The sequence below is a fragment of the Dermacentor albipictus genome, chromosome 1, assembly GCF_038994185.2.
Source record: "Dermacentor albipictus isolate Rhodes 1998 colony chromosome 1, USDA_Dalb.pri_finalv2, whole genome shotgun sequence".
Classification (NCBI taxonomy): domain Eukaryota; kingdom Metazoa; phylum Arthropoda; class Arachnida; order Ixodida; family Ixodidae; genus Dermacentor; species Dermacentor albipictus.
In genome coordinates, this window is record NC_091821.1 from 183,623,331 (window position 1) to 183,644,495 (window position 21,165).

The 21,165-nt window shown below is 47.3% G+C and overlaps 1 protein-coding gene across 2 annotated transcripts in view; it reads right to left on the reverse strand.

Annotated features, from left to right (window-relative positions):
- The window catches only part of l(3)76BDm (trafficking protein particle complex subunit 8 homolog l(3)76BDm), a 149,924-nt gene that overhangs the window by 40,380 nt on the left and 88,379 nt on the right, over positions 1 to 21,165 (reverse strand). For both annotated transcript variants that reach the window (XM_070530480.1, XM_070530481.1), the window contains one exon: positions 10,120 to 10,362. In XM_070530480.1, the coding sequence (XP_070386581.1) occupies positions 10,120 to 10,362 (243 nt within the window). The remainder of the gene's footprint in view (positions 1 to 10,119; positions 10,363 to 21,165) is intronic.

The following is a 21,165-nucleotide window of genomic DNA, read 5'->3' on the forward strand; positions in this document are numbered from 1 at the left end:
CAATAAAATAAACTTTTGTGCTTCCAACACTTCATTCGCGTGAAGATGCCATTTATGGCATGCAGTGCCTAGAGTGGTGTGAAAAAAAAAATCACTTTTATATGTATTATCGTGAGTTCCTCATCAAGAGAGATGGCAAGACACAGAAAGAGCACCAAAACCCACCACTAATTCATTTGGCAGTATTTTTCTGGTCCTAATTTGTGCCGACTTGCTGGGTCCAAAGTATAAGGCTAATGTAGAAATGACATTAAAGCTCCTAAACAAGGTAGAAATCTAACAAGCATCCAATTTTTTAGCAAGGAAAACAGGCAAGGGTTTATAACACATGTACTGCATGACGACGGCCATTTTTCTAAAGTCAGCTTCGCTGCAATAAATCCAAGTTATGCGAAACGCCATGAAGGTGGTTTTGGTATCATGTCCAATTGCACTGCAGAGGCAATTTTCGACCCAATTTTCCAAAAAAGAAGAAAAGAAAAGGCGCATGCTAGAATTGGGTAAATACACCAGGTGTGCGAATATCATCTAATTGAATCAAATAGTGGATGTTTGAATAAGAAACTTTTTCGAATATTCTATATACTATTCGGTGTAGAGACCCGCACAGTGCCATATATGTTGCGTGCATCGTGGAGCCCCTAGTGCTTTATCCCGCCCAAGCAAGCATTTTTGGTGCGAAAGGAGCGCCAAGCATTGCGCAGACAGGCCGCCCCGGCTAGCCTCAGCTGATGCGGTAGCAGACTTGGTCACTGCGAGCGCTCCCTGACGTTGGCTTGACGTGAGGATCATATACACAGCGCCCGAACGCCTCAATTTGCGCTGCATTGACCGGTTCCGCCTCTGCCAATACAAGGTTTGGGTGGGTCGACATGACCGCTCAAAATGTTAGCACGACGCGGAGAGGTAACGGCAACCAAAGCAGCGCGTATGCAGTAAAGTGTGGAAGCATGTGTTAAGATCGGGCCAATTAGCCGCCGAAAGGCACACAGCGCGTGTTGGATACGCGGCACCGAACTTCACACCACATCAACAGCCATCAAGCTAACCCATGCGCATGGTCTTGAGACCCATCATTGATAAGCCACCCGTACAAACATGGTGGCGTCAACCATACATTGTAAAAATGTTTACACCCTTAAAGGTGTTTTCTTGTTGCACGGGTAATATCCTTACCATTAGGGCCTCACAAAAATTGATAGAGGACGATCACAGAGCTAACTAGACATGCGATACGGACAAACTCAAATAGGCCAAATGGAGTAGCGATTGCGGTCTTCGGAATTTCGCTGGGTTCAACAGGAATTTGGTGGTGTGCACTCATCAAATCAATCTTGCTGCATATTTTGGTTCCTGCAAGACAAGCGCCAAAGTCATGTATGTGGTGAAGGGAATATTGATCCGGAGTAGTGACGGATCAATATCAAAGCTCAGTAATCACTACAAGGCCACCAGTCACCACTGTCCTGCTTTGGATCCAGATGGAGAGGTGAAGACCAATTGCTGGAGGAAGGACAAATAACACCGAGCTGAAGCATGCGTGCGAACTGACAGTAGGCGGCTTCCAACCTTTGTCCAGTGAGCCTCCGTGGCTGAGTGGCGACAGGTGGGCCAGTGGTGGTGACATGATGCGTCACCTTGGATTTCATGGGCAGCACATAGTTTTGGGGCTTCGTGAGTTGCGGGTACTCGGCAAGTACATTGTTGTACGTTGAGACCAGCCGAAACCTAAGGATGCCAGATGAGGTGAGGCTGGACTGCAGGCCAAGTAGATTGAGGGATATGACATTATCCTTTAGGTGCCGATTGCGAGCACTCACATCTAGGTTGAGATGGCTGAGGAAGTCCGCTCCCAGTATGGCAAGCTGACGTTGGCGATCACAAACACCCGCATGTGTAAGTGCTGAAGTTCGATATCTAACATTACTGACCAGAGCCAGTACTATGCAATGGCAGTGTTGTTCACTGTATGGAGCGTGGGTTTGGACATGCCAAGTTGGCAATCTGCAGCCACAGCAGGAACTATAGACAGCTTGGCTCTGGTGTCGACAAGGAGGCGGGTGCCAGTGATACGGTCAACTACGAAGAATAGGCAGCTTGCGCGAGGGCCGATGTCGCATGCCGCCGTTAACGAATGGCCAGCACATTTCCCGTCCATCAACAGGGCTGGGTGAAGAGACTTGCTTGTTCGCAAAAGCGATGATGATAACAGCACAACTGCCACAGCGAGTCTCTAGGTGCACTGCGAGACTGTGAAGGCAAATGGCTGAGCTTGAGTTGGTCACCAGTGTTGCGACCTGTCTTCAGCTTCTACTGCGCATTGGGAAGGCTGTTTCCTCCAGGTGCAAGAGTCGGTCTCCTGGCTCTGAGACTATCGCAGCAGCGATAGGTAGCTGCGCCACAGATGAGCAGTCACATATGCAGTCAAAAAGTGCAGCTAGCCGATCGAGACTCATCTCATCGGAACCCGTCTGCCAGCACCATGCGTGCGGACGGTGGGAGGCGCCGCAAAAACAGCTTGTGCAAAATTAGAAGCTGGCTCTCGTTTGGGGAGTGGCCACCTAGCAACTGATGCAACCTGAGCAGGAGTTGTGACGGTCGTTCGTTGCTGAGTTTCTCAGAGAGCAGCTGTTGAAGCCTGCTCTATTGCGATGGCTCGAAGCGCTGCAGGACCGTGCGTTTCAGGTAGTCGTATGCTGCGGCTGAAGGCGTACTCGCTAGGTCGTCTATGGCATCGGCGATGTTGGAAGGTAGGTACGACGTGCAGGTACCCTGCTGTCTGTGAAGCGATGCGCCAGAGTTGAAAATAGGCCACTACTTGCATAAACCAAAGTCGAGGATTCTTGTCCCAAAAGCTGGGAAGCTGAAGCTCTGCGGCGATGACAGGAGACGTAATCGTCGCGACTTCTGCATCAGCAGGAGCAGGAGCAGCGTCGTCCATAGCAGTGTTCGAAATTTTTAAAAAACTTACATGTCCTGGGTCACCACTTGTTCGGAGCTCGGTTTAGCAGAGGCAAGTAATACACGTTTTGACAGGTTGAGAATGGAGAGTCAACTGGCTTTATTCAGGAGTAAAAGCAGGTTTGCAGAGTGGCTGTGGTGGCGCCCTGTCGGGCAAGCTGGGGGCAATGGTGCCCATATAGAGGCACAGCAAATGAGGCAAACTGGTTTCTAGCGGTGGGGGACAACGAGTAGATGGACGGTCACTACATGTTTGAGAAAAAGGTGACTTCGCACTCGCGCGATCCATGTGCCATGCATGATCGCAAATTTTGGCAGAGATGTTCACAGCAGCGAATGCTATTCAGAGTGTTTTTTCACCAAGCTCGAGAGGTGGTTCAGAGCACTTTAATAAGTGTAGACCCTACTGTCTCTTAATTTCTATACACCTATGTTACTGATAGCATGCTACATTCTTGTTATGCAACGCCAGGAGACTCCCGAGGATGTGCAGCACCGAATTTTCTTGCCCAAAATGACTAAACATTAAATTTTGTGAAAGATCTTCTGATATTCAAATCAATTTCGATTCGACATCTAATATTCTGTAATCACACACTCCTAGTAAATATAGTAATCAGACATTATGAGCTACGGTTATTGCTTGAAAAGCTTCCTAAGGAAGGCAGAAAATAGGCATTTTTGACAGGAGATGACGTGCGTTCAACGCATTGTCTAAGCACTGCCAAGGCAGACGCTATTACTAAAGCGGTCGCTATTGGGGTCACCATAGAGGTCAGGAGCATGCGTAGGGACTAGTCAAGTTCAAGTTAACCGGCGAAGGCCAACTTTGGGATCGAAATAACAAATGTTTGAGTCTATAGAAATGCAAATAATCCACTGGTGACAGAGTAGTCGGCTCCAGTGTCTACAAGCGTGGCGACTTCGTGGCCATAGAGAAGCATGTCAAGGTCGGTGGTTCTTTGGCTTCCGTTGCAGTTAGGTCTTGGCGTCGGATCACGGCTGCATTGCGTTGACCTGTGGCTGGTACGTGGCGACGTCAGGTCGTATTTCGCCAGCGTATTCTTGACTTTAGGCTTCGTCAGGATGGCAGTGTGCTGTTGCTACGTCATCAAGCTAGATGTTGAAGTGTTGTCGTTGGCGGAGGATCTTCGGCATTTCGACGTGCAGCATCCACACCACGATTGGTTGCTGCTTTTAGTTCTCCAGATATGGATTTGCGGTCCGGCCCTGGGCTGGGCCAGTGTATGGTTGGCACTGCGGCGACAGGTGGCGGCCTGGCGACGGCGAACGGGATGGTCGTCAAGAACTCCACTGAGCGGCGATGTCACGAGGTCTCTCCATAAACTGTGGACGCAGCGCATTGACGGCGAACCCTTTCAGTCCTAAGTTGCGGTATGCGCATCAGTGGTATACATGGCCAGCTTCTCTGCAATGGGAGCAGAGCAGGAGGTGGTTGGGGGTGCGCCAAATGTCTGTCTTCCTCAAGGCGTTTCGTTGGCCAACATCTGGGCGAGGTGGTGGCGGTGGCAGCGGCGGGCGACCACAACATATGTCATTGCTTCCAACTGGGGCTGTGGCGATGGTGGTTGCACTTCGGTAACCCCAAGTGATCGCTGAAGCTCTACTTTGACGATGTCGGCGATTGCGGCAACGACCCTGGAACAAGCTTCTGCAGTTCCTCATGAATGACCGATCTGATGATCTCTTGCATCGGTGTAGTTTCGGCAGTTATATCGCCTTGTCCGCATATCGAGCGTCTTCTGAATGGTTGTGGTTTCAGAAAAAAATTCAGCAACAGTCTTGGGAGGGTTGCGTATCAATCTGGCGAAGACCTCTTGTTTGACAATCCTCATCAAGAAGCTCTTTTTCTCTTCTGGCATATCGGGTTTGGGGTGTCTGAACAGGCGAGTCACATCCTCGGTGATCTGAACAGGTGAGTCATCTCCTCATCGTGATGTTCTCATTGGATAATTGTTCTAATGCTTCTAACATAGCGTCGGCCCTTGCACATGATGCTCATAAAGGTCCGCAGGAAGCTGCTATGAAACAGGTCCCATGTTGTCAGGGTCGACTCCTGGTTCTCAAACTACGTTCCGGCGTGGTGTTCTAAGGTGAAGTACACATGCAGGAGCTTGTAGTTGAGTCCCGGCTGTTGAAATTCACAATTCTTTCACAGGCCTCCAGACAGGTTTCTGGGTCTTTGGCCGATGATCAAAGGAAGATTGGGGGCTCCCAAGGTTGTTGCAGCCGGATGGGGGTCGCTGGAGTAGCCATTGGGGTTGATTTGGCCTTGATCTTCTTGGGTGTCTCAGGTAGAAGTCCGCATTCCGGGGCAGGTGCTTTTGCCTGAGGCTTGCTCAATGGTCCGGGACGACAACGGTGCTTTCTTCGAGGGTCCGGGTTTTGATCACGGCTAGTTGGAGGACGTCCGGTACACGAACGCAAAGCACCTCCACCAGATGTCATGTGGTAGTGACGGTCAAGAACGCAGTAGCAAAACTGAATGGCGAAACTTTTGGGAGAGCCTGTGCCCAGAATATCAGCCTACACTCAAAACACAACCATAGCGACGAACACCACCGGCAATCGTTGAAAATCTGATCTGCCAGTCAAGCGCATTGGTTTTTATACATGAGTCATTGAAGGTTCTAGAGTAATCATTAGTGCCTGCGTGTCTACCAGAAAGTTCTACACAATTCGTGTTGCATGTGCAATCAGATGACACAAGCTTCTGTGACAACAGACAGCAGATAGAACCATCAACAACACTTGAGAAACTTCTAATACATGCGGGCACATCCCGCGCTGAGCAATAACATTTGCTAGACAGTGAAAAGCGCTCACCCGAAAAAGATAAACATGTACACGTGTCAATATCGTCGACGTGGCATGAAACCGTATCATTCGTCGCCAACTCCCAAATTCATCAAAATGAATTGTTTTCTCATTCAAATTTGCTTTTTTCAATTGCCCAATAATTGGGAAAATTCTGCGTCCGCTTCTTGTGTAGAAAAATTGGCCGGCGAGTGTACTTGTTTACATAAAAGGTTGAATTTCAATATAATGATATTTCAATATAACGAAGCAAATTGCCAATTTTACCTACATTGTTATATCGAGGTTTAACTGTATTACATCGCTACGCGCCACAGAAAAAGCTACAATTTCAAACCGAATGCCGTTTGCCCTTCTCCTCGCGGGCGCTGCACTCCCAGCAGGAGCGCTGACGTATATCGCGCAAGTGCGCCTACATACATCCCACTGCTGTGATGTGGCTCGTAGTGACATATGACTTCGAGAATTATTCAAGGCAACATCTGTTATTTGTGTAATCTCTTGCTTCAATAGATGAATTAAAGTTTAGAGACATAATGAAACACACAACAGAATGTCTGCATGTTCTTGCAGTACTTCACACTGCCGCAAGAGAGATGTACTTCTGTTTTGTCTGCTTGTTCCTACGTTGTGCAGTCGCACGCGCAGACAACGAACGTACGTCATTTTCTACCGTGTTACAGCAAGCGATCATGCTCTATGAACTGCTTGTGTCTGCTTCAGTATTCTCGTAGCACTGACTTATACTGCTAGTCAGGTGTTGTGCACAGCACACAATTTTGTGCACAGTGCACAAAATTGTGTGCTGCGCAAAACAAGGCAAACGTAACAGCCTGCGCATGACGCTGTCAGCGAAAGTGCACCATGCAGCAAGAAAGCGAGGAAAAAACAAAATGAAGGCGGGGCCCATGACGTATGTGTCACGCGATCCTCAAGCTCCAGTATGGCAGAACGCAGGGAAGGAATTGCACTTGCGGTGGCTAGACAGGGCAAGTGGAGAGAGAGTCCCCTTGGCAGTGGCCCTCGCCTCCTGAAATTATGGGTTTGCGGTACTGAAATATTTCTATCTCAGCTATTAAGGAACCAATTTGAATAATTCTTGCGACAGAACGCTTCTTGGAGGACGTGCAACAACTTCCAGCCTATGACTGAAATTTGCTATGTGGCCTGGTGAGGCGCCCTTTAAACACCTAAACAAGTAGAATGAGAATGTTAATGTCTAGAGCGATTCAAATTCGTGTCCTTGAATACCTCACACACCCAGTACTGCATGCACTTCTTTTTTAAGCAAGGAAACCAAGAGTATTCAGGGGCTTTACCCTGTTCAGACCCTCTCTCCTCATCTCCCGTTCTCTATATGCGTTAATGTGCCGTTATTGTGAGTCTGTGTATATGTATGTTCATGGATAGGAGTGGGGAAGGATTGCATAGGACTATGGGAAAGCTGATGGGGTTCCCCAAGGCCAGAAAGTTTGAGAATCCCTGCTATAGAGTAACAGACTTTCCATGAGTCAATGTTTCTTAAATTCTGGCACAGTTGAATGAGTCTACTTTATTGTTACTACAATTTACTACTACAAGGAGGAGTAGAAAGCCTTGACATCAAAAATCTGATGCCCATGACCTTTCATGCAGGAAATTAGAAAGCAGTGAATTACCACATTTTTAGGCCATGTTGTTCGGCTCACTCTTAAGGTACCAGAGGAAAATCATACATTAACAATTATGATGGATAACATTTTGTGACAAGCCTCTGTTTCATTTTATATTTCTCAGCTTACAGTGTGATAAGAACTCTCTCATATTGAACAGCACGACAACCGACTACAGTGCCACCAAGGCAGAATACACTTGCATGGAGATGTGCATGCGACAGAACGCTGGCACGCATGGCATGTGCATAACGGCCTTCAATATAATTTCTTACTTATTTTACTTTAATCTATTTGGTGACACATTATGTCAGTTTTGAAGTAAGGTCTCAGGTTTCAACAATGACTTCTCTTAAATAAAATAAGGACTGCTTGTAGAGTAATGCATGCAGTACGACAGGCAGGTATGATCACATGTGTGTGAACATTCTGACATTAAGCACAATATGGTAGTTCCAGAAACAGGGTGTCTACCAAGTTGATATTTCCAAATTGCCTGAGTTTTCCAGGTTTTCCCTGAGTGCCTTTGCAGAATTCCCTGAAAGACACAGAACTTTGTTTTACGTCAAGACAGGCTGACACCATGTCACCCAATGCTGTCACTCCACAGTAAACATGCTAAAAATTTTTTTTAAGATTTTAAGATTTAACAGACCATCCGCGTGTTAGGCATGCTGGTGCAGAACAACACGCAGAACTCGGAAGCCATCCAACGCCTCCGAACTACAGCCCACCAAATCAACGGCCTAATCCGCCGCATTGCCACTCGCCGCAGGGGAATGCGGGAGACCGACCTCTGCCGCCTCACACAAGCCTACCTCATTAGTAGGATTGTCTACACATATCCTTATTACCACCTCCGCCGCAAAGACGAAGAGGCGGTAAATAGCATCATCCGCTCAGCGTATAAGGCGGCAATGGGACTGCCCCAGACCGCCAGCCCACAGCGTCTGCTCCAACTTGGAGTATATAACACCCTCACAGAGCTGATAGAGGCACACAAGGCTGCACAGATACACCGTCTTTCTGGCACCAAACACGGTCGTTACATTCTTCACCGTCTTAACATCAACCCTACAGGTGACATCCACCCCACTGCTTCCCTCCTGACTGGAGTCTTCAGTCGACTGGTCATCAAACCCATGGCCAAGAATATGCTACCCGGCCGCCACGACAGGCGCCGCCAACTGAAGGCACAAGCCTTAGACATCACCTACTCCGCTGACGAACATGCCATGTACTGGACGCGGCGAAATGCCACTCTAACACATACGTAGCCTGCGTAATGACGCCAACTACCACTCTCATCAGTGCCGCTACAGTGCGCACGCACTCCTCCACCACTGCCGAAGAGGTCGCTATCGCGCTAGCCATCGCGGATCCCGGCACAAGCACGGTCCTCAGTGACTCTAAACAAGCCATCCAAAATTTCTCAAAAAACTTACTCTGTCTCCCCGCCGCACACATCCTCCGCAGTTGCGCTCTCGACAGAACTGTAAGCTTAGTGTGGGTACCTGCTCACGCGGGGAACTCTGGGAACGAAGGGGTCGACCGTTTAGCCCAAGGCCTAACTAACCGGGAGGCCGGCCCCTCGAACCCAGATGTGCTCGCAGAGGCCCCCAAATCCTATGTTGAAATTACAAATTTCTACAAGGAGACGAGACGCGTGTACCCGCCTCCCCACCCCGACCTCGAATGAGCGCAAGCCACCATGCTTCGCAGACTGCAGACTGATTCAATTCTCAGTCATTCTAGGCTTTATTTAATCACTGGAGGGGATTACGACCCCATATGTACTAAGTGCGACCATGGAGTGTTCGCCACTCGGGCACACATTCTCTGGGGATGCGAGGGTAACCCTCCCCCACAATCATTACTGCCAGCTCCCTCCGAGGAGGGTTGGAACCAGCTGCTGACAAGAGCAGACGAGAAAACGCAACTGGCACTCGTCTCGTGGGCCGAAGACGTCGCCCCCACCTGGGAGCCACACTAGGCCTACCTGCCCTAACTTCCTACCCTGCAGTGGCAAATAAAGTTGTTTCTCTCTCTCTTCAATGAAAAACACGGCGCTGAATGGCAAGAAGCTTAGCAGCGAACGTTGAAGCAGCTAGGCCTAGCGTTTATCCCAGCAGCGAGGTAATCAAAACAGCGGCAGTGGTGGCTTTGATGCCATTTTGGACCTGCGGTCATGGCAAAAAGTCCGGAAAATCAGACGGCGAAGGGTTCTTGCGTCCAAAATTTCAGACATTTTTATACACTGACTCTGTGGGGTATGTGTTGGTGCCGCAAAGCCATCCGAATGATCGGGCGTCCGGAAAGTCGGTCGTTGACTGTACACTGGCAACGCCACCAGTCGACGAAATGGCGTCAAAAGACTATTTGTTACGATCCCTCTATGTTATGCGAGCCAGCATTACCGCGACTTTCCTTCCCTTTCAATAAAGTTACAGCTAATTTTGCCTGATTGAAGCACAAATTACCCAAGTTATTTCTGAGTATTTCCAGACTATTCTAAATACCTGTGAATTCCTGGTTTTCCCAGTTGGTAGACATCCTGCAAAAACTAGCAGTTGCCATAATGTCACGATATGTTTGCATAACTCACTGTTAAAACATGACATAATATGCTAATTTATGTTTAACTGAAAACAATTGAAAATGAACTGACCATGAGTCGAGGCATAGGTCCAACCACAGTGGGTTGCAGGCGCAAGTCGGGGCGCACCCCCTTCAGGGGAAGAGCAGGGTTCCCTCTGGCAGGCACTGTCAGTGGCTGATAACCCCGCACAGGACTCGGAAGTGGCCCCAAAGGTGCAGCAGCCTCACGTTGTGCTGCCGACAGCCCAAGGCAGTATGCCAGACCTCCTATCTGTAGCTGGCCACATTGCTGTGGGCACACCTGAAGCTGAACCTGCACATCAGAAGCATGCACTTCAGTCAAGGTACCAGGCAGCTGCCTAATAACTAGTTTTACATTAATTCTGCGGAGTTGGTGGCAGTGCCTCGGGGAATTTCGAATCCTCGAGCAGGTCTTAAAATTAAGACTGCAACTTTCCTCTATGTGCTTTCTTTTTCCGTGTTACTCTGTCTGCTTCATGTGAAGACCATGGGTCCTCAGACATTACCCTTTCAACACTTGTAAATTTAAATGGATGCAAACATCCAAGTTGCAAGCTTCAATGCTAAAAATAAAAATAATTAATTATGGGGTTTTACGTGCCAAAGCCATGGTCTGATTATGAAACTTGTAGTGTGGGACTCCAGAATAACTTGGACCACCTGGGGTTCTTTAACGTACACCTAAATCTAAGTACATGGGTGTTTTCGCATTTCGCCCCCATCAGAATGCGGTTATGATGTGTAGGGACAACAGAACAGGTGAATGCCACCACAAAGGCGCCGGGGCATACCTCAATCCCTACAATACCCTGTGCATTCATGATGCAGCTTGCTAAAACGTTGGTGTGAAAGACATACATTGAAAAGCGGCAACACACAGTGCACTTGTGGCACAGCTTGCTAAAGCATCGGGCTGCTGTACTTGAGGAACCCGTGTGTAGTTGGTTCTATTCTGCTCAACCCAGGAGAAATTGCAAAGGTTTTCTAATGGTTCATTCGGCTGGTCCAAATAGCCCATTGCAAAATCAACTGGCTGAAATGCAGCAAGGTTCCTCTCTCACTAAACTGCTGCTACTGCATGCTGCTTTCCACTGCACACATTTCGCCGTATACCAGAGCCGCTGTCAAGACCATGTTTGGCGCAGATTCGAGTCTATCAGGCATCAGAAAAATTAGGAAGACATTTTTTGTCATTATAGCAGCACATTCCCAGTGGCAGTTACCTAGTTGCTACAGTTCGCATCAATGACATTCACTGACGAGCGGCACAGACATAGCGGCGTATACACAGTGTTCGAAGTCAGCGTGAAAGATTAATTGAAGAGCGGCATATACCCATGCCATATACCCAGTCCATGGATAAAAGTATCTGAGGAGAGGAATTTGCTAGGCCACGACAGCATGCACGGGCAGCCCGATAAAGTCATCGTCGGGCGAGGGTAAATGATGGCAACACACCCGACGTGTCACATGTCGAGCTGTGGCAAAAACTGCATTTACATGTTCTTCTATGGACACAAAAATCGCGATATTGTCTCATATATTGACAATTTTCCCAGATTTTATTCTGTAACGTCAACAAACAGAAGCGGCAGACGTCTTAGCAGCAGCTATTAAAGGTCAACTGCAACAAAATTTTCGACTGCGTAAACACCCAGTTTCATACAATTTAGAAATGCAGTTGCCTCTGTGCAAAATCTTATGCTCAAAATACAAGTCAATCCGTCACAAAAAGCTAGCAAAAATCGATATTTTTCATACTGAAACTGGAAAAAAATAAAAAGACGCCATTATCGCTGGGTGAAAGTGACGTGCAGTGAAGAATGTGGAGAACCAGCACCCTTGCTCTCTGCTTTCCTTGCTTGTATTATGTTGCGGTGTGTCAGCGAACAGGACCCGCACGTCTGCTAGCCACAGAGTTAGTATACTTTGTTAGCTGCTTTGTGCGCTGTGACAATGCTGTTTCGCGCCCGCAATGTTCCTTTATTGTAAAGTATTCTCCGAGTGCAGCCGGCTTTATCTGGTTGTCTTCGTTCAACAGTAGGGCCTCGGTGCATTCTGTTTCTGTTCGAAGAAGAGCACATTGGGGTTACGCTACATCGGCGAAAATTAGACGCCCAACAGTCTAGTGTGGCTGGTGCGAGAATAGAACATTGCGCGCTAGCTTGATTGACCAGCAGCATGCTGTTCGGGTTCACTGAAGTGAGCGTGTTGAATTTGCGCCTTCGACAAAGCAGCGCTCACTCACCGTGCACTTGTCCGCTAGCGCTGCGGCAACAACTGATCGCCGCACTGCTGCAGGTCACGTTTAAAGCGCAGGGTGAAATTTTAGCGATCTTAGCATCCGAGTTCACCGTATTTCAATTCGCATCCGAGTTCACCGGCCGCTGCCTGGCACACTGGAAGCGCCTGGACTGATCAGACTGATACAACTACCGCCATCTGTAGTAAAGGATGATAAGTAGCTGAGGCTTGGTGTGGCCGAGCCAGAAGGGTGCGGTGCTAAGTGTGCGTATTTTCACGGCAAGACACAGACAAGCTGGGCTGCGGCCGTGTAAAGTTTCGCCCATTTGACTCTGGCGGTATTGCATTCCTGCATGACTTGCCGCCACATCTATGCTGCATTGCATTCTCCTTTGTGACAAATGCAGCATGCGGTTTCTGCTTGTTTCTGGTGCTCTGTCAGAAAGGGCTTCGTTCGTCTACTTGGAGTGTCTGATGTAGACACACGAAATATCTTGAGGATGATGCACTACCCAAAGTGATTGCTCGAGAATATCGCCCCAGCTTCATCAACTGCAGTTTAGTTGCAATTGCAGCGGTACGTCAGTGCGCATGTGCAGAATGCTAAACGACCCATAGTGTATAGCGTACGCATGCTATTTCTCAAATTTAGCATTAGCGTCATTGCGTGATTTGCGGAGTTTGCGTGAAACATGGTGGCGGTCCTGGCTGCCCGCTTCGAATTGAATTTCGCGTTGCTTTTGTAAAATGCACTTCGTTCATTCGTTTTGCAAAATGCGTTCGTAGGAAATGACTGTGTAAACGGCTTTCACTTAGTCTCAGGCTGCCTCGACAATAGAGTATTATAGATAACCTTGTGGTGTTTTCGAGATTGTTTCTCGTTTCGAATGAGTTGAAGCCTAACGAAAGAAACATTCAAGATGTCAGCGCCACCTATTGCTACAGCCGGGAGATAGCTGCAACAACAGCATATGGCCTCCGAGATCGGAAGATCTCGCAGGCCAACTAAAACTGCAAAAAACGTGCGCTGCTTAGCGTACGCTATACTACAGTGTATAGCATACACTATAGTTGCGTGCACTAAACTAAAACTGTCTAGTAATCCCAGAGCAGACGACGTATGTCGACACCGCCACAGTTCACTTGCTTGCAAGTAGGCATAGTGCATTCTGCGCACTTCGTTTTTTACCAGCGTTCTACGGATCATCTGACACTTGAAGCAATACTATCACAGGAGTTAGTAGTTCCCAGCAATGGTCATTAACAATGCTTTAAATCATATAAGGCATGGTGGGCAAGAAGTTAGAAGAGCAATCTAAATATCAACTAATGACATAGAGGGTAAGTATCATCATTCGCTGGAACAAGATGTACCTAACTTATCGATCTCTCATTTTAAAAAGCACATGTTATAGATTTGACATTGTAAAAAAATACATAGGTAATTGCTCTGTAAGTGATACATTTTTTTTCATTAATTTGTCAAGGCATTTGGAGCTGGCAAAGAGACGCAAGAAACACACGCATTCATGCATAAAGTGCTTGTTGTGAATCGCCACTGAACGGCCTTGAACCAGCAAACCTCTTCGGAGAGCGCGTGGCACGCATTATGTCTTCTCAGCGAGCTGACTCATGACACAGGGTGCATCAGCACTATGCCCAATGCATTGACTTTATCGGGACACCTGAGCGAGCGCTGTTTCATCTCCTCAATAATTCTTGTTCCGTGCTCATGCCACATACCCAATCCCCATCGCCAATGACCCACGTCAGCGTTGGAGGTTGATTGAAAAGCAGCACATACTAGGTACACAGTGTCACATTCCCAGTGATCAAAGTTGGTCTGATGGTTGGTTTCGAACCCTCTTCTCTCAGCACAGCAGCCCGATGTGGCAGCCATTTGACCAAGGACTACCCAGAGACCTAGGTTTGCGGGAAACTGTAGCAACTATTGAACTTTGGCAGGCAAAGCAGTATTTAGTACCAAAAGGCATCATGAACAAGCCATCAAGAGAATAAAGCACCAGCTCAACAGCTGGTATGGAACAATCTAGACTGAAGCAGACAATGCACCAATTTCATATTTTTAATGTTTACCAGATGTGTGTCTTTTTTTTTTCATTTTACAAGGCATTTCTTTTTTGGGCTAGATTAGGAATAAGTTGTTCCTGAGTCTGTTTATATTACCGTACTTACTTTACTATAACGTGCCCTCGATTGTAATGCGCACCTGTTTCCAAGACCAAAAAGGAAAGGGAAAAACAAACGTCTTAGATTGCAACGTGCACCCATTTGCTGTGACCTAAAAAAAATAAAAGCCCTTTATAGTACCACACACCTCATTTTTTCATACAGATACAACTTCCTCTCATTTAAAAAAACAAAGACTACACTAGAGTTGCGATAAATAAAAAATGTTGCAGTTTCACCCTAAAGGCAAAACATTGATTACAATAGCAAATTAGTAGACAGCTATACGAAAAGTGAGAATAGCAGTTTTACCAGCCATATAAACTTGTAAACATTCGCTTGCTAACTAAATTAACAAGCATGGTGTCACACGCGCGCAAGCAAACAAGAGCATGTCTTACTCAATGACCGCGGAAACAATCAGAATACTGGAGTAAGCAAGTGCGGTATCAGGAGCGAGTGAATTGACTTTTGTGCGGCCTCTCACTTCAATGTGAACTAAACGATGAGAACAGAGCGCGGTGCAGCTGGACGCATAGACTCTGTCTCCATCGCAGATTGCTTTCAAGATAGGGGCCGCGCGACCACGCAGCCACACCATACGCAGCCGCCGCCAGAGTAGAATGCCTCTCTTGTTTGCGCCAGTCCCACATGTAAGTTCGGGAACACAGAGCACCCATGATGTGGCCTGATTTCTGTCTATCTCCGCACACATGATCACTTTCCTTTTAATTGTGGCATCATGATGAACTAACTCGGCGAGTCTTCGCAGTCGGCACTTCCATGCTGATAGAGCATACGCAGAAAATGGGAAGACGGACGGTGGACTAACCTATGCAGACGTACCAAGGTATAAGTACGCATGGTAGCGAAGCTCCCATAAAAGCCGTATGTCCTGCAATGGCGTCCTTGTGGAGGCATGGCAATGCCATCTACATTTCACAGGGCCAATTGCTCGGTGGAAAAAAATCGTTTCCTGTTCAAGGCTTGTTGAGCCAAGTTGTCTACTGCGCCAGCTCACATAACATGGCATACAAAGAGCAAACAACGGTACAAATGAAGTGTAAGTGAGAACATTTGCCCCAACATCGCATCACGATCGATTACGAATACACCCATCTGTATTCATAGCCCTCATTCTATAACGGCAGGCAATACACCAGAGAGTCTTGAAAGTTTTGCATGGATTCGGAGCAATGGGTTCACAGAGATCTTGAACTAAGTAAGTACCACATGCATGTGTTCTTAGTACCAACACACATCTGTTACTTTGGTGTTAAGATAAAATTAACATCACATGTAAATAATTCACAAAAACCACACTTTAACGTTCACTAACACAGCACACATGCCACCTGTAGTTTTTCTCTGGTAGTGAAGACATGGCTAAAACATCATTCTTGAGTGAAAGGCAGTTACAAAATAAAACTACTGATCAAATATTATCAGATTAGTACTATATATATTGCCATTACATTTTATGACTACGCATAAGAGGGTTTTGACGACATTACAGTGTTAAATATGGTAATACAATGTCGGCATACCTCAGCATGCATTGCCATGAGCAAACTTCAGAAGCCTGCACAGTTTCATGCTCATAATTATTCGTGGCTGGAAGCAATCAGCCTGTGACTTCAAATTTTCCTATTTTAGTGACATTGTCTGTACTTTTTCAAATGTTTTCATTGGTGATGTACTGGATGCATAATTTTCAACTACTGTTATGACCCGTGAGATGTAGTCATGGTTCAATCGCACGGAACCGCATTTCAGCCTCACATTCGTGACCATATGAATTGACCTTGCCCGCACTACAGCACATGGACGAAGCTATGGCAGCTATAGTAAGATACAACTTAAAGAAACAGCAGTTGGCAACCAAGGCACATGGACCGCGTGGGGTTGTTACACCGCCAGCCAATCACAGAAGCAAACAAAATCATTGTCATGCAACCATTTCAAAATGGCGTCGTACTTGATACCTCCGGAGCGTCTGCTGTTCTTGAAGAGTCTTTTCATCGGCGGAAGTGATGAGGCGTGCAACAGACGCGGACGAACTGTATGGAGTCTGAGCATTTCACTCTTCAAAAGTCCGCGATACAGTTAATTTCGCTGCTGACCTCATATTACTCATGAAACTTCACTGCCAACTGATGTGAAACTTTACAATAAATAGTTGCAGCGAAGCAAGCTTTTTATTTAAGTTCAATAAACAATTAGGCTTTCACCGTTCGGCTGTAATAGACAAATGCAAACATACAAAATTACGCACTTATAATTTTATTTTTGTGGATACTGCCATATTTAGGTAACAGGGAAAGTTTGAAGTATGAACTATTTGCAGCCTCGCAGAGGAACAGTGGCTGGCAGTTATGAGGGCGTGGGCGGGGCTCACTGCAGACTTGAGTTGTATCTGACTATAGGCTCGAAGTGCATACGAGGCAGCCATATTGAAATGCCGAGGGCAATATGATAACACAGATTTAGGGTCATACTCTATTCTAAGTTGCGCGCAATTTTTGGACCCATTTTACAAAAAGAAAAGTGCACATTAGATTCGAGGTAATACGGTACCTTATATTAAATGTGCATGCTTTTCCGGGGTATACCCCAACTGCACCTTCGTTTTATAATCAAATGAATATGGTAATGAATGTATGGCTGCTTGCTCTCTTTTCACATACACTAGAACCTCATTGATACAATCCTGTTTCGCACGAGTTTCTGGCACCAACGATTGCAATCGAGAACACAAAAAATGACCCAATACACTTACGCTTCTTTTTTACTGGTTAATATGTGCCCGAAAAACACTTCTTTCGGCACCAATGTTTAGTACGTCACCAAACTGAGACTGTGTGATATGTTTTCTGGCCACCAGACCTTGTGTGAGCAGGAAAATGTGCAAGGCATGCGCAATCGAGAGCAGTTAGCACCCGCCACGACAGCTTCCCCAAAGCACTCACCCACCCACGTCACACGAAAATGACAACACACACTCGGTATCCTCTTCCAGTAACAGCTAATCTCGCCGGTTGCTGTGCGTTGCATTCACCGCTATCGTCACCAACCCTATTGCAATAAGCATCTTCGGCTATCTGTGTCACAGTGTGTGGCGTAGTGCCGTTGGAAGCGTACTGAACACATTTACCAGGATTTAACCCAAACATGCCACTGTTCCATGGTAGAGGCAGCGCGAAGTGACTGCCATGTTTCGTTCTGAGGGCATCATATTACGGCGTCGCCCACCACCTCGATTTCATTTTGGTTTCCCATTGCTATTTTTAAACACTATGCAATGGGAAAACTACAAAGCGTGTCTCCGACTGCTTGAGTCCTACCAGCTCGATGCACATCGGCATCTCGTGCAACGATTCCCACTGAGTGAGTGCATAAAATAATTCCTGGCAGAATTTCCCACCCAAAGAAGCTGTCTCACACAGGCCGAATTCGAAGAGTGAAAACATAAGCTTGGCGGAGCCACAAAAATGACAATGCACAACTTCAGCCACTTAGGCCCAACCAGTTCGGTGCACCTAGGTGCCTCGTGCTGCAATGGTTCACTTAATCTTTCACAGATGTGAACTACACCTGAGCGTCTCTGATCTTCTTCCTCTCTCTTCTCTCATCCTTCCGTAACAGGACCCCCGGGTGGCAAAGCGCCGTTTCGGCGCATGGCAGGCGAAGAATTGCGAGCGAAGTATGGCTTCAGCTGCGAAACATGCACAATGTCGACAGGCATCTGACTTGAGGATGCATCAAAGTGTAGCGAGAGAGAAGCTTCTGGGAGAGGCCGATCTGACGACATGGTGACCAAAGCAGCACCCAAGCACCCCGGGGCGAACTGAACATCGCGATGGCACCAGTCGTAACGCTCTTTTTTGCAGATGCTGCGAGGCTAATAAGCAAGATTGGGCGACTTGACGGGCCATGTAAGCGCAATCGATGACGGTTCAGCGGGAAGAGCCTCGACCAGCCATGATTCCAACACCGAAGAGCACATGGATTGCACGGACATCCGACCGCACCAGGCGATGACCGCCGACGCAGGGATAAGCCCATCACCGTCCACCATCAACAGCGGTGAGAATACGACGGACAAACGCATTCAAGACGCCCAAGAGGGATGGACCACAGTTGTGTCCGTCAGGGAAAGAAAAATGCAACGGAGAGAACGTGCGCAGGAGCACCGGAAGAACGAATCTCCAAAGAACGCAGACAAGCCAAGATTTCGCCCGCGACGCAACGGGAAGAAACTACCACCCTTACCAAAGGACGATTTCAAGGTCATTGTGAGACCGCATCAAGAACTACCGCTTCGAGCAATTACAACTCCCGTGTTGGCCCGTGCTATTATAGAGGCTTGCAATGAAAAGATCCAAGGTGAGCAGTTTCTGCTACGCATTAAGCCTGGATCGAACATTGAAATTGTTTCAACCCCAGAAAAGGAAGTCGCAAACACATTGCGCCAGATTACATCACTCAAGATAAATGGAAAACCCCATGCGGTGAAAGCGTATGTAGCTCTGGGGGACGGAGCAGTTCGGGGGGTAATCCACGGACTCACCCCACATACGCCCTCAGACGTCCTTAAATCGAAAATCAGAGTGCGCACGCTAAATGTGGAAGTCGCTCACGCACGAATGCTGGGGGACACTAAGAGTGCCGTCATTGTATTCTTCGGAAACCTAGTACCAAGATATGTGTACTACGAGGGAGGCGAAATGGCCTGCTATCCGTATCGAAATACAGTGCAAGTCTGCAAAACATGTCAAAGGGTGGGTCACAGAACTGATGTGTGCCCACAACCGGAACTGTGTGTGTGTAGGATTTGTGGAACGGAAGATCCTGCAGACGGACACGAATGTAACCCGAAGTGTGCCTCGTGCGGTGAAGCCCACCTAACGGGGGACCGAAGCTGCAGAAAGCGTCTAAAACAGGTTCGCCGACCAGAACTGTCGTCAGGACGCCAAGAACGGAAGCCATCAAAGGAACGCAGCCTCAAGCGTAAACAAAGGTGGTTCGAGTCGGAGGAAGAAGAGCACGGATATACCACGGAAGGATCTATTCCCTTCGACCAGGAAAATTTCCCGGAAGTACCCCGTCAAGAAACCGGGCGGGGACCAGAGAAGTCCAAGATGAAGAACGCAACACCTCAACACCCTCAGTCCAGGGAAGCCATTGGCCAACCACAAATGGCGGCACCAAAGGTAAGCTGGGCGTAAGTTGCAGCTCCCACTGCACAACATCGTACAAATCACAAATCGGTAGCGGATCAGAAACTTATAGAAGAAAATAGATCACTAAAAGCCAGTCTGGCAGAATTGAAGAAAGAGATGGCTGCCCTTAAGCAAACAATACACGAACTCGCAAACAAAACAAACGAAGCGTCTACAACACATGTTAGTAAACCCACACCAACACCAGAAGAGCCCATAGGCAAGCAGCTAGAAACAATCACACATCAAGTACAGATAATGTTCGCAGAATTGCGTTCTCTTAAGAGACACGTAGACGACTCCCTAAGCTGCATCAAAGTAACCACACGAAAACGCCTTAATGATAGCCCAGGAGCTCCTACCCGTCGTCCTAAAGTGATAGAGACGACGGATAGCGATAGTACCATTCATGGCTGACACGACACACAGAAACATTGAAAACCTTGAGGTATGGCAATTGAATTGCCGTACGTTACGTAACAAACATGCTGCCCTTGCACAATATATACAGTCAGCGCCAGTCCTACCCGACATTATATGCCTACAAGAAATTGGGCAAATTACACAAAAACTAAAAGGATACGAGACGTATTCCAATCCTGATTATCCTAGGGTCGCCAGCTTTGCGAGAAAAGACCTGGCTCTCAGCGTCACGTATATGCCACAGCACGACACACAGCATCAAATACTAACGGTGTGGCCATGCAAAAGAAATAAAGCCAAGACTGTAATCGTTAATATATACAGTCCTCCTCGAGAGCGAACACCATGCTTCGATACCCTACTAATTTATGCAATATCAGACATGGAGCGAAAAGACAAGCTGCTAGTGGTTGGTGACTTCAATGCACCACACTCCGCCTGGGGTTACAACAAAGACTCAGTGAAGGGGAAATCACTACTTGAGACGACAGATCGATACGGGTTAGAACTCATTACAATACTGGGGTGTTACACACGTGTAGGCAATAGTGTAGCAGCGGATACAACACCAGATCTAGCTTTCTCGAGCCATCCAGGGGAGACGCGGTGGACAAATTTGGAGGAAAATTTGGGCAGTGACCATAACATTGTCGCGATAGGTATCAATTCCCCCAAAATCCGTCGCTCCCTAGGGAGGGCTTGCATTACAGATTGGACTGTATATCGAGATAAACAAGAGCAGCTCATTTTCACAGAAGATATTGAAACCTGGGTGAAGCAAATACGTGAAACACACAAAAGAGCAACGAGGGAGATTGCTACAACATCGGATATAACAGCGGTAGACAGCCGCCTCATACATTTATGGGAAGCACGCAGAAGCCTGACGAGACGATAGAAAAGACAAAGATTAAATAGAAAGCTCAAAATACGTATAGCTCAACTAACACAGGAGGCTAATGCTTATGCACAAACACTAGAACACAATAATTGGCACCAATTCTGTGAATGTCTAC